A 13520-nucleotide genomic window follows, 5' to 3' on the forward strand; every position below is an offset into this window, starting at 1 on the left:
AGAAAACTACTGTAGTTCCAAAAACAGTTGCCACTGCTAAAACTAAAGCATCAGTCACAGTGTCCAGAACTGGAGAAGAAATTACAGCCAATGCACTGTTACAATTTGGTTTGTCTGCAAACCTTACATTTTAAGACCTACTTTGGTACAACAGAATGCACTCAAATTAATTCCTGAAAACATAACCATTCAGTGGGATGATTTTCAAGTAAAAAAGTCAGTAGGATTAAGTTTCTAGCACTGAAGGGGTTTATATCCCACTCTGCTAGGAAATGTCACACTTTAGGCTAAAGTCTGATTCCTCTGTGGCTTTTAAACAACATTTACTTATTCAAATTTCTGATTCTGCAATCTTTTTTTTCTATTTGATGATTCCATGTAATTTCATGGTTGTCAGATGAAACAACTTCTCTTTATTGAGGTATGAATTGTTCTTTGTACAAAACAAACTTTAACATCCATTCAGGTCTGTCCAGCTTGTTACTTATGACCATCAGACATTTGTTGGCACTGCTTTGTTCCAGTAGGATTCCCACAGTAGGAAAGATCCACAATACAGTCAGGAATTCTTACATGTAGAAGAAAAGCATAGTTGACAACAGCTGTTATTTAAAATCTATCCACCTACAGTGTGGTTAGTACATTCATAAAATACTTTTATAAAATATAAGTAAATGAATGAAGTATATAAAACTCACTGAGAGTCAGACTGCTAGGTGAGTTCAGTCCCTTGTTATGTGATATAAATTTAGGGCCAAATTCAAGCCAGTATAAAACATTATTTGGAAAGCAACAGTAATACTGAATAAGAGGTCCCTGTTACCTAAACAGTGCTTTAATAAGAAAACAAAATTTCTGTAAAGGATCACATTTTGGCCTCACCTAAGTAATTTTAGTTTAAGCTGGTAATAGTTTTAAAACCAGTATGAAATTATCTTTTAGGGATTTTTTTCTCCCATTTTCAAGACGTACATATCATATGCTCTGTTGCTCTGTCCAGATCAGTTATGACAGTAATAACCAGTAATAGTAGTCACTATTATCTACTGCTGGCTGACTGGGCAGAAGTTTGGACCCTAATAACAAAGTTGCAAAGTTGACAGTATTTATGAGTTGTTAGAAACAAATAGAAGTCCTGATACAAAAGCGTTATTTTCAAATTATCACACATATCAGTCTCCCTTCTTTTGTAAAATCCTTTAAAATAGATCAGTACTGAATTAACAGATATACCTGATGTAAAAAATTTTATGGGTCTGTTCCTTAGTAAATACATTCACAATAGATGCTAGATGCATTTTTTGCATCCACAAGAGTTATAGGGAGCTGATGAGCATACTTTAAAACTATGTGCACATTTACCTATCTGCATACTCTTAGACAAGTGGACACAAATGTGGCTGTAAAGTATTAGAATTAGTCTTGCAGACAAATATTGATATGCATAAAACACAGAAGCACAGATATATTCTGAATTTGCAGAGATAGCACTTAGAGAATATATTTGCATTGAATTTACTGATTCTTAAGTGTATTTACAGGTGAACACTTTTGATTTTTCATCATGACTTTTGCAAAACCATGCAACCTCTCTGTGGAATATGCTCAACACTATAACAGCTTGTCACATATGCAAGTTTTCAATATAGTTATGAAAATGTGTATAAATTCTGCTGATGTTTGCAGACTCAAGCTGGAATAAAGGCTGAAGCTGTAGCTACAGTCGTTGCAGCAGTTGATCAGGCACGTGTTCGATCACCCTGGCAACCAGAACTAGCAGATGAAGCTTATGTAAAGGAGAAAACTTTGGAATATGGTTATAAGGAGCACACTGTAACAGACCGTGGTTCTGAGGCCCCAGCAGAACGTCATGTTGTCACCAAAGAAGTCAAAACAGTCTATGTTCCTCCTGAGAAACATATCTCAGCTCCTGAAAAGCAGGAAGTTCATATATCAAAAGAGGTTAGACTCTTTTTTTACATTACATTATTTTCCAGGAACTATGTCCCAGTAAAACCTGTTTCAATTTAAAGAACAGCTTCACTTTCAACAACTTTTTTCCTTACTTTGTGTAGATAAAAAGAACAACAGAACTTGAGAAAACAATTCATGTTGAACCGCCGCGGCCTCGCACAGCGAGTCCTCACTTCACGGTCTCCAGAGTCGCTGTTCCTAAGCCTGATCATACATATGAGGTAAGCTGAAGCTGCATCCAAGAGGAGCAGAATGCTCATTTTCAATAGCCAGTAGGTCATTCATTCCATTTGGATTTTCCCCGCACATTCCAGTGTGGTGCTTCCCCAAGAGTAAGAGTTGCGTGCCCCTTGCAATTATTTTTGTTGGCTTGTTTGACTAATAAAGAACAATGCTGTAAACAGACAAAGGAATTGCTAAAATGCAATTTGTTGTTATTATTTCTTATTTAAGTAATCTTATAAACTGTTTGAGAATTCAGCTTCAGTTCTTAATGACATACAGTGAAATTGTAGATATTTGTCATGCAAGTTATATTTTTTAAACAGCAGAAGTATCCCTCTTTAATCTTATTATGTGCATCAGTTCACTCACACACTGCTTTTTTCTTCCCTGCTAATTAATACATGCTAAGCTAATTTTTAAATAGAAAAAATCCAGACTGACTGTATAATATGATGCCATCAACTTTTAAATTTATTATTCCATTTTGCTGTTGGACTCCTGTACATAGTATTAAAATTTTCCAGTTACTAATTTTCTCATTCAAGCATACTTTTTCTCTTCATCTGGAATTTAAAGATTATTTTCCCCCAAATATGATTAAACACTGTTATAAATATTTTTATATATTTTAAAAAAGTTTTTCCACCTATAAAAATACTTTGAAATCTCATCAGTTATTTTAATCATTAGAAGTTATATAATTAGTAGTATTCTTTGTTGCAGTATTAGACAGACTAGATGGAAGTCTAAGGCTTCAAGTGAAGAAACAGAGAGAAAATTTCTTGTGCTGTGCTTAAGAGCTTCTTGACCATTTAAAGATCAAATTCTATTTGAAAAATAAAATATTTAAACGTAAGACAGATAAAAAATAATACAGGGATATTATATCTCTGGCATTCTACTGCTGCAATCTAAAGCTACTGCTCTTTTTTTACATGTAGCTTTTGCAGTGTCAAAACCAAGTAACTAAGGAAGCAACTGCTGCATTTGCAATCTGCTCAAGAAATGCACTCTCTCCTTTGAAAATAAGACAACAAAGCTGTAACACTTTTTCTTCTGTTCCCTAGGTTTCAATAGCTGGAACTGCCATGGCTACTCTGGAGAAAGAGCTATCAGCTACTTCTGCTGCGCAAAAGATCACCAAGCCTGTGAAGCCACCTCAGCTAAAGCCTCATGAAGTCAGGGCCAAAGCAGAGCCAGTTGCCCCTCCACAGTTTCCCTTTGGAGAGGCTGCGGAGACGTATAAGAGTCACTATGATGTTGAGACTAAAAAGGAAACAAGCATTAAAAGTGAAGCAGTGCGGACAGAGCACTTGATGCTGCATAAAGAAGGTGAAGCAAAGGTATGTTTTTAAGCAAATTTCTGTCACTTTGACTGACTTTCATCTTAAAAATATGGAATAGCCTCACTTTTTTGCTGCCTTCTTATCTCAATTTTCCACTTCTAAAGCAATCAACTGCCTTTTATTTTTGATTTGTTTTACACAAACCCTTGTTAGGACCTAGTATTTACTTACAATATGCAAAGAGTTCATATTACCTGATTTATTTTCTTATTTAAATTATACTTTGTTCATTATTGTCCTCTAAACCACCTAGGTGACTGAAGCTGCCAGAGTTCCTGTACCTGCAGAAATCCCTGCTACACCACCCACCTTAGTCTCAGTAAGTAATTTGTATGTAGTGTAGGGGAGTTACAGTAGATTTTCACCCATTCTATTTTCTAATTTTTATCACTTAATACTTAACCATTAAAAATTGGCTTTATATAATCATTTTAACTTTGCATTAGATCTACTCAACCATATAATTTATCTCTGATACAAAGTCTATGTTTTTTATGGTAGTGATTCTTCACATTTATGTCACATAGGTTGATCTACCTACATAAATATGAACCTGCCTTTTCATGTTGTTAATAACAGCAATGTTCAGAGACCCGAAAAGCCAGTTTCAAATACTTCCCTTTGGAAAATGCCTTTTTTCCCCTGCATTCATCGCTTCACAGAACAGTGTTTTGAACTAGATGTTAAATTTTCCATTCAAACAGGTTTTAGATATTTGAGTATCTGTTTAGTATTGAAAAGGTAAACAGACTGTGATACTTAATTTTTGTCGCACAGGGCCTCAAAAATAAGACTGTGACTGAAGGTGAGTCTGTCACTCTGGAGTGCCAAATATCTGGTCACCCTCAGCCTACAGTGACATGGTACAGGGAAGACTACAAAATTGAGAGCTCAATGGACTTCCAGATCACTTTCAAAGCAGGACTTGCTCGCCTTGTGATTCGTGAAGCCTTTGCGGAGGACAGTGGAAGATTTACCTGCACTGCTACCAATAAGGCTGGGACTGTCAGCACTTCCTGCCACTTACATGTGAAAGGTCAGTATATTTATAGAATCATAGAATTGTTAAAGTTGGAAAAGACCTTTGAGAGCATTGACTTCAATCATTAGCCCAAAACTGCCAAGTCCATCACTAAACCATATCCCTAGGTGCCACATCTACATGTCTTTTAAGTACCTCCAGGGTAGAGAAGGTATTTAAAAGTTGGCCCCAGATGACTCACAGGAAACTTGTTCCTTGCTTTATAACCCTCGACAGCCTTTTTGGTGAAAGGTTTCTTTATATTCAAACTAAACCTCCCCTGGTGAAACTCAAGGACAGACCCCCTTGTCACTGTAGGAAGTTAATAATTTTGTTAACTGTATATTGCTTGTAATGTATCTTGGACACTTAAAACATAGGACTTGAGTTGTGTTCTGAGGTTATTAGGTAAAAGGGGTGTAAGAATATGAGGAAAAGGCTGATAACTACATATTCTTTTTATGTTAACTGAACTCATTGCTTTAGGCCTATTAAGATATTTTAAAATCCACTTTATCAAATTTGTCTTTTAGTTACTGAAGAAACTGAGACTCGAGAAACCATTTCTGAGAAGACTGTTACAGAAGAGAAACGGTAAAGTTACTTTCTAAACAGACTGCTCCTATTGCAGTCATTACGTTCTTGCATTCTGTTTTATGAGAGCTTCAGACATCATCTCACTCACCTGCACTGAAATCTTGTTTCAGCTATGTGGAGACAAAGGACATTGTAATGGAAGATGTCTCTGCTGCAGCAGAGGAAGTATCGGGAGAACCCATACCTCCTTTCTTCATAAGAAAACCCATGGTACATAAATTAGTTGAAGGTGGGAGCATTATTTTTGAATGCCAAGTAGGGGGCAACCCAAAGCCACATGTCTACTGGAAAAAAGGCGGAGTTCCTCTCACGACTGGCTACAGGTACTATGAATACAATACCCAAAATCCACCTTAACATAATTTTTATTCATATTTAATTGGCAATGTCATAATTTGATTCCCTCAGTTATGCTGAGCCAAATAACATCCTGATTTCTGTGAAATAAATTGGTTTTTAATGTAAAAGTTATAAGCTCATGTCTTAATGTGTGACTTTAAAAGGTCATAAGTTTTAAAATATAAATATTCAAAAGACTATAAAATAAGATATACTCATATGTTATAATTATAAACAAATCAAGAAGTTTTGTATTTGTTTTATTCTGTCTGTTCAATGTTTGCATTCTTGCTGGGTAAGTCTTGTCTGTAGAAAGCAACATACTTTCTAGCTGAGAAAAAAATATTACATTTGTAGCATTCTTGAAATGATATGGTGACCCATACAAGGACAGACATTCTGTGTGCACACAAAATATACCATTATATTGTGTCTGATAACTAGACCTCTGATATTTCAGTACTGATGTTTGGAACCTATTAATTTAGTGACAACAAAAAGACCAGTACTCTACTTTCAGCACAGTTATTTTTCACATGCTACTCTGTATGCTCATTCATTCAGTGAGAATCGCCTGTAAAAGTTTCTCTTTTTGTGCCTTGTACAAGTTAGGAGTATGTCTAACTGTAACTAAAAGCAAATTAACTAAAAATTCTGTCCATAATTATAGAGAATTTTTACTTTTATGTTTTCTATAGATACAAAGTGAGTTACAAAAAAGAAACCGGGGAATGCAAACTTGAAATTTCCATGACTTTTGCCGACGATGCCGGAGAATACACTATTGTTGTTCGTAATAATCTTGGAGAAGCTTCTGCAACGGTCTCCTTACTAGAAGAAGGTACATTTTTGATTAAGGAAATGGGAACAACATTTCTTAAAATTAACTTCCACATGGCAAAAAAATATTTTAAATTGTGCTGCAAATTCTTTGCAGCTTAGTTTATTCATTTCAAGAAACATAAAGGGAGATCTAGTGGTTCTGCTTCTGCAAAACAAAATATCTGGCATCAGGCCCTTGAAGTTTGTACTTGTTTTCTCCATTCAGTCCAGTGAAAATCAAAAATTTATCAAAATAAATCTGTTCTCTATTCTTAGCTGATTACGAAGCCTACATAAAATCGCAACAAGAAATGATGTACCAAACTCAAATGACTGCATACGTACAGGAACCTAAAGTGGCTGAGGTAGCCCCACCCATTTCCTATGGTGACTTTGAAAAAGAGTATGAGAAAGAACAAGCTCTAATTAGGAAGAAAATGGCAAAAGATACAGTGATGGTCAGAAGTTTTGTAGAAGATGAGGTATGTCTATCCCTCCATACTAATTTTGGGTACCAACATTTTACTGTACAAATAATTTATTTGCAAGGTCATTATTTGACACAGAAAGCTAAACTAATGGTCTTGTTTTTCTATATAGGAATTCCATATTTCTTCTTTTGAAGAAAGACTTATCAAAGAAATTGAACTCAGAATTATTAAGACTACCTTACATGAACTTCTCGAAGAAGATGGAGAGGAGATGATGGTTGATATTTCTGAATCTGAAGCTGTAGAAGCAGGATTCGATTTAAGATTAAAGAACTACAGAACCTTCGAAGGGACAGGAGTTACCTTCCATTGCAAGACATCTGGATATCCATTGCCAAAGGTACCCCAAATCTTTTTTTTTTTTTTTGTAGATCATTTGATGCTCTACTTGAAAGAAATCCCTTAACATCTCATTGTCAAACATTCTATATTCTGCATAGGAAACAGTGACTTTCAAAACAAATTCAGTCTTCTGGTTTGATATCCAGCCGAATTTTCCTTTTGTCCCTTACTAGAATACAGTTAGGTTGGTTAGCCAGTTCAGAGGTAGGCTGGATTTACCAACTAAGTTGGTCTTGACTTTGAGTATCTCTGAGGTAGCCCAGACCAGTGGGGAACACAGTAGCAGCCCAGTCGAGGTTACTTTGCTCTTCATCACAACGGGCTTTATATCTGTTTCTAGCTCCAAAATTTGTCTTTCAGGTTGCTATGCAAACATCTTACACTAGTCTCACCTATTTCAAGTAAAAATGTTAATGTTTAACAAATATATGCTGGGCTGTGATGTTTTCCAGCTGAAAAATTGCAAGTTGTAGTATCTCATATTTACTAGCCTTTAGTGGATCTTTACCTTTAGGAGAGCTCACATAGCAGTCTACTGTTTCTTTCCATGCAGGTGGCATGGTACAAGGATGGCAAACGTATTAGACATGGAGAGCGCTACCACATGGAACTTCTGCAAGATGGCAGCACCACTCTGCGTTTACCTGTTGTTTTACCTGAGGATGAAGGAATTTATACTGTCTTTGCCAGTAATATGAAAGGAAATGCCATTTGCTCAGCAAAACTCTATGTTGAGCCAGTTGCACCTACAGCAACTCCAGGTTATATGCCAGGACCTGAAGTTATGAGAAGATATAGGTAGGTACACAATAATATAATTTTATGAGACTTCAATCTGCTGATACAGTCCAAAAGCTCATTACATAGCCGTTAAATAAGCTTATGCTATTGGAGTTTGCGCACTTCTAGAAAAGTTCTAAATACTGTTTTCATGACTCATATAGATTTATGTGCTAACTTAAATCAGAGAAGGGCAAAGGTTGAAATCTGTTTATCATGTCAGTCCACTGTTATATGACATTGCCAAACACATCTGTCTTATCTCTTCCTTCCAGGTCTATCTCTCCACGCTCTCCAAGCCGGTCTCCTGCCCGCAGCTCTCCTTCTCGTTCTCCTGCCCGGAGATTAGAAGAAACTGATGAAGGGCAACTAGAGAGACTATATAAGCCAGTTTTTGTGCTGAAACCAACATCATTTAAATGTTCACAGGGGCAGACAGCAAGATTTGACTTAAAAGTTGTTGGCAGACCTATGCCAGAGACCTACTGGTTCCATAATGGTACATCAGCCTCATTTTTATGAAGAAATAATATTGTTAAAAGCTTTTTATGTCTCATTGAGACTGTCCTTGATTGCAACTGTTTTGTTTTCATTTGTATCTGCAGGCCAACAAGTGATTAATGACTACACCCATAAAATAGTGATTAAAGAAGATGGTACCCAGTCATTGATCATTGTTCCTGCAATGCCTGAAGACTCTGGAGAATGGGCTGTCATTGCTCAGAACAGGGCAGGCAAAGCCTCAGTCTCAATGACACTTACTGTAGAAGGTATCTTCTGTATTTTCTATTATATTCTGTTTATCATGTTATTTTTAGCAATCTGATGAGTGTTTCTTATTTAAAATCATGGCTGTTTCATTTCTTCTTAGTGTGGTAACTTACATTTGCTCTTCCAGCTAAGGAAGACCTAGTCAGACCACACTTTGTGGAAAGGTTGAGAAATGTCAGCGTGAAGGAGGGCTCTAGACTGGAGATGGCAGTGAAAGCTACTGGTAACCCTAATCCTGACATTGTATGGCTCAAGAACAGTGACATCATTGTGCCTCATAAATATCCCAAAATAAAGTAAGGATTTTTATTATATTTAGATCTATTGAAATTTAAATTTTATTTACATTTTGTTTAATTTTATTTAAAATACTTTATATAAGTTAAGTAGTAAATAACCACCATCCTGCAAAATGCTTCCTGCAGTTTCACAGAAGGAATTCACTAGGGGCTTTTGCATTACAGATGTAAAATACCTTGTAGGACTCACTCAATATTTTTCCAGCATGTGTTTTCACATAGTTTCTAAAAGCCATCACAGAGATATACTGAACTTTTCTCTGTCTCTGATTTTGAAGACCTCTACAAGCAAAACTACCACAGAATATAAGACTGGTTGTTATTATTCTTCTCTGTTTGATTCTTAGGCACTGCACTCCCAAATATGAATAAACATAAACAAAATGTTTATTACCTCCAGAGATTTACCTTTGGAGGCTTTGAACTAATTTGGAAGAAAGGCAAAAATTAATGACAAAGAAGGGAAAAATAGATGACTTTTTTTTCATATTTCAGGATTGAGGGAACCAAGGGGGCAGCTGCCCTTAAAATTGAATCTACTGCCAGGCAAGATGCTGCATGGTATACTGCTACTGCTATCAATAAAGCAGGGCGGGACACTACCCGCTGCAAAGTAAATGTTGAAGTTGAACACACAGAACCTGAACCAGAAAGGAAATTAATAATTCCAAAAGGAACTTACAAAGCCAAGGAGATTGCAGCACCAGAGTTAGAACCTCTCCATCTGCGTTATGGTCAAGAGCAATGGGAGGAAGGAGATCTCTATGACAAAGAAAAGCAACAGAAACCATTTTTTAAGAAGAAGCTCACATCTTTAAGGCTCAAACAATTTGGACCAGCACACTTTGAATGCAGGCTTACACCAATTGGCGACCCAACCATGGTGGTGGAGTGGTTGCATGATGGCAAACCCTTGGAAGCAGCTAACAGACTCCGCATGATCAACGAGTTTGGGTACTGCAGCCTGGACTATGGAGTAGCCTATTCCAGAGACAGTGGAGTGATCACTTGCAGAGCAACTAACAAATATGGTACAGACCACACATCTGCTACTCTGATCGTGAAGGATGAGAAAAGTCTTGTGGAAGAATCCCAGCTGCCAGAAGGCAAAAGGGGACTCCAGCGAATTGAAGAGTTAGAAAGAATGGCCCACGAGGGTGCTCTACCTGCTGTTGCACTGGACCAAAAGGAAAAACAAAAACCAGAAATTGTTTTGGTTCCTGAACCTGCAAGAGTCCTTGAAGGTGAAACAGCACGATTCCGCTGCCGTGTGACTGGCTATCCTATGCCCAAGGTCAACTGGTACCTCAATGGACAGCTCATCCGTAAAAGCAAAAGGTTTAGACTCCGTTATGATGGAATCTACTACCTGGATATTGTGGACTGCAAATCATATGACACAGGAGAGGTGAGAGTCACTGCAGAGAATCCAGAAGGCTTTATTGAACATAAGGTGAAACTTGAGATCCAGCAGAGGGAAGACTTCAGATCTGTTCTTCGTCGTGCTCCTGAACCCAAACATGAGCCTGTAGTTACAGAACCTGGAAAACTTCTGTTTGAGGTACAGAAGGTAGACAAACCTGCAGAGGCAACAACCAAAGAAGTGGTGAAGCTGAAAAGGGCTGAAAGAATCACTCATGAAAAGCTTTCAGAGGAATCTGAAGAGCTGCGCAGTAAATTCAAGCGCAGGACAGAAGAGGGCTACTATGAAGCCATTACAGCTGTGGAACTTAAATCTCGCAAAAAAGATGAATCATATGAAGAATTGCTAAAAAAGACAAAAGAAGAACTTCTTCACTGGACCAAAGAGATCCCAGAGGAAGAGAAGAAAGCACTTCCTCCTGAAGGCAAAATCACCATTCCAACATTCAAACCAGAGAAGGTGGAGCTTAGTCCAAGCATGGAGGCTCCCAAGATACTTGAACGAATTCAAAGCCAGACTGTAGCCCAAGGAACAGATGTACACTTCCGTGTGAGAGTGGTGGGAAAACCTGATCCTGAATGCCAGTGGTTCAAGAATGGTGTTCAGATTGAAAGGACTGATCGTGTGTACTGGTACTGGCCTGAAGATAATGTTTGCGAATTAGTTATCAGAGATGTGACTTCTGATGATTCTGCCAGCATCATGGTGAAAGCAGTCAATATAGCTGGTGAAACTTCTAGCCATGCTTTCCTGTTAGTACAAGGTAATTTCAATTCTTTTACTCATCCTACTGCTCATCATAGTGTGTTAAGTCTGTTTGGTCAGTGCACTGATTGTTATATATTGTTTTGCAGCCAAGCAGTTAATCAGCTTCACACAGCAGTTACAAGATGTTGTTGCTAAAGCAAGAGACTCCATGGCAACATTTGAATGTGAAACATCAGAGCCCTTTGTCAAAGTGAAATGGTTTAAGGATGGAATTGAGATTCATTCTGGAGACAAGTACAGGATGCACTCAGACAGAAAGGCTCACTTTCTTTCCGTATTAACAATTGACATGTCTGATGCTGATGACTACAGCTGTGCACTGGTTGAAGATGAATCTGTAAAAACCACTGCAAAGCTTACTGTTGAAGGTAAGAAGCATACAACTCAGTACCATGCCATACTGTTAAAGTGAAATCAGCTTCAGAAAGAAATAAAACTATTTAAACAGACATCTAACACCCTTAGAGATGTAGAGCTGCTTTCATATTTTTGGAATCCAGTATGAAAGTCTAGAGATGTATTTATGTAAAACGGTTACACTATATATCTATATATATTCCCTTAGGCGAATTTAATACCCTTTTTTTCTTCAGGAGAATCTAATCAAGCTTATTTACAAATGTAATTATTTGCCTTTAGGTGCTGCAGTTGAGTTTATTAAAGAGCTTGAGGATGTTGAAGTGCCAGAATCCTTGTCAGCTGAACTTGAATGTGAGGTTTTCCCAGAAGATGTTGAGGGGAAATGGTATCATGGTGATGTTGAACTCACTTCTAGTCTTAAACATGTGATTGCATCCCGCCGTGGTCGCCAGACCCTCACTATTAAAGATATTAATAAAGATGATCAAGGAGAATATAGTTATGTTGTTGATGGGAAAAGAACTCAATGCAAACTGAAGATGAAGCGTAAGCATTTCTTACATTGTCTATATACTATCATTTTTCTATTTTATAGCATGTACTATAGCTGTATCATTGTATCCTAGAAAGCTTTAATGTTCAATATTCTGCCTCTTACAAGTATTAATTAACTTCATTTAATTCCACAGCTCGTCCCATGGCAATTCTTCAAGGACTAACTGATCAAAGAGTCTGTGAGGGAGATATCGTGCAACTTGAAGTCAAAGTCTCCCTAGAAAATGCAGAAGGTGTCTGGATGAAAGATGGCCAAGAAATTCAGTCAAGTGACCGTATTCATATTGTGCTGGATAAACAATCACATATGTTGCTCATAGAAGATGCCACAAAGGAAGATAGTGGAACTTACTCTTTTAGTGTTCCTGACCTTGAGCTGTCAACCACTGGACAGATCACAGTTTACAGTAAGTCATTAGGATGATTTTGAAGGTGTGTTTGATTTTTGGCCTCTTTAGGATTACTTTTTAAAGACATAGTTTTTCTCATGATGAATATTTTTGTAACTTGGCAGGTGTGGAAATAGTGGTGCCTCTAGAAGATCTTCATGTAATTGAAGGAACAAAAGCCATCCTTGAATGTAAAGTTTCAGCACCTGATGTGTCCTCCTCAAAATGGTACTTAAATGATAATCAAATAAAGCCTGATGAACGTGTACAAGCTGTATGTAAAGGTGCCAAACAGAGGCTGGTGCTCACCAGAACCCATGCATCAGATGCAGGACGCTATAAGCTAATGGTTGGCAAAGTGGAAACAAGCTGCAATGTCACAGTTGAAGGTTGGTGTTTCTCAAGAAGCACAGTTCTTTGTGAAATTATTTCTTTGAAAACAAAACTAGGGGAGACAACTAATAAATTTATAATTTATTCTTTTATAGAAATTGAGATTATTAGAGGTCTTCATGACATCACCTGCACTGAAACACAGAATGTGTCCTTTGAGGTCGAGCTCTCCCATTCAGGGATTGATGTAATTTGGCATTTCAAAGGCCAACCCATACAGGCCAGTCCTAAATATAAAATTGAAGCACATGGCAAAATATACAAATTGACAGTGGTGAAGATGATGAAAGATGATGAAGGAGAATATGTCTTTTATGCTGGAGAGAAGAAAACATCTGGGAAGCTTATAGTAGCAGGTTAGTAGGGTTAAAGTCCAAGGTTTTTATTTCACTGTGATTTAGAAAGTACCTAATGGGCTTGGAGCAATAGTGCTGTTCCAGTTGGACTTTATCTTTAATTTATCCTTTTTTTTTATGTTCTCCTTGCCTTTCCCCTTATCTTTTGTGATTGGTATAATCTGAATTCTCAGATCTGCTGTGTTAATATATTTTGCTAGATTAGAAGCACAGTATGAAATGCTGTATTATGCTTTTGATGTAATTACTGTAAAAAAGAGGTTTTGTCC

The 13520-nt window shown here is 37.2% G+C and overlaps 1 protein-coding gene across 24 annotated transcripts in view; it reads left to right on the plus strand.

The window, feature by feature from the left end:
* Window positions 1-13520, plus strand: part of TTN (titin) — a 238116-nt gene that overhangs the window by 14252 nt on the left and 210344 nt on the right. For all 24 annotated transcript variants that reach the window (XM_030952694.1, XM_030952707.1, XM_030952698.1 and 21 more), the window contains 20 exons: window positions 1687-1962; window positions 2076-2195; window positions 3267-3542; window positions 3799-3864; window positions 4323-4581; window positions 5100-5160; window positions 5274-5486; window positions 6201-6343; window positions 6601-6806; window positions 6925-7155; window positions 7711-7955; window positions 8213-8436; window positions 8543-8707; window positions 8836-9004; window positions 9503-11193; window positions 11285-11566; window positions 11838-12104; window positions 12248-12520; window positions 12628-12891; window positions 12991-13251. In XM_030952694.1, the coding sequence (XP_030808554.1) occupies window positions 1687-1962; window positions 2076-2195; window positions 3267-3542; window positions 3799-3864; window positions 4323-4581; window positions 5100-5160; window positions 5274-5486; window positions 6201-6343; window positions 6601-6806; window positions 6925-7155; window positions 7711-7955; window positions 8213-8436; window positions 8543-8707; window positions 8836-9004; window positions 9503-11193; window positions 11285-11566; window positions 11838-12104; window positions 12248-12520; window positions 12628-12891; window positions 12991-13251 (5692 nt within the window). The remainder of the gene's footprint in view (window positions 1-1686; window positions 1963-2075; window positions 2196-3266; window positions 3543-3798; window positions 3865-4322; window positions 4582-5099; window positions 5161-5273; window positions 5487-6200; window positions 6344-6600; window positions 6807-6924; window positions 7156-7710; window positions 7956-8212; window positions 8437-8542; window positions 8708-8835; window positions 9005-9502; window positions 11194-11284; window positions 11567-11837; window positions 12105-12247; window positions 12521-12627; window positions 12892-12990; window positions 13252-13520) is intronic.

Source organism: Camarhynchus parvulus, chromosome 7 (assembly GCF_901933205.1).
Source record: "Camarhynchus parvulus chromosome 7, STF_HiC, whole genome shotgun sequence".
In the NCBI taxonomy this organism is placed as follows: domain Eukaryota; kingdom Metazoa; phylum Chordata; class Aves; order Passeriformes; family Thraupidae; genus Camarhynchus; species Camarhynchus parvulus.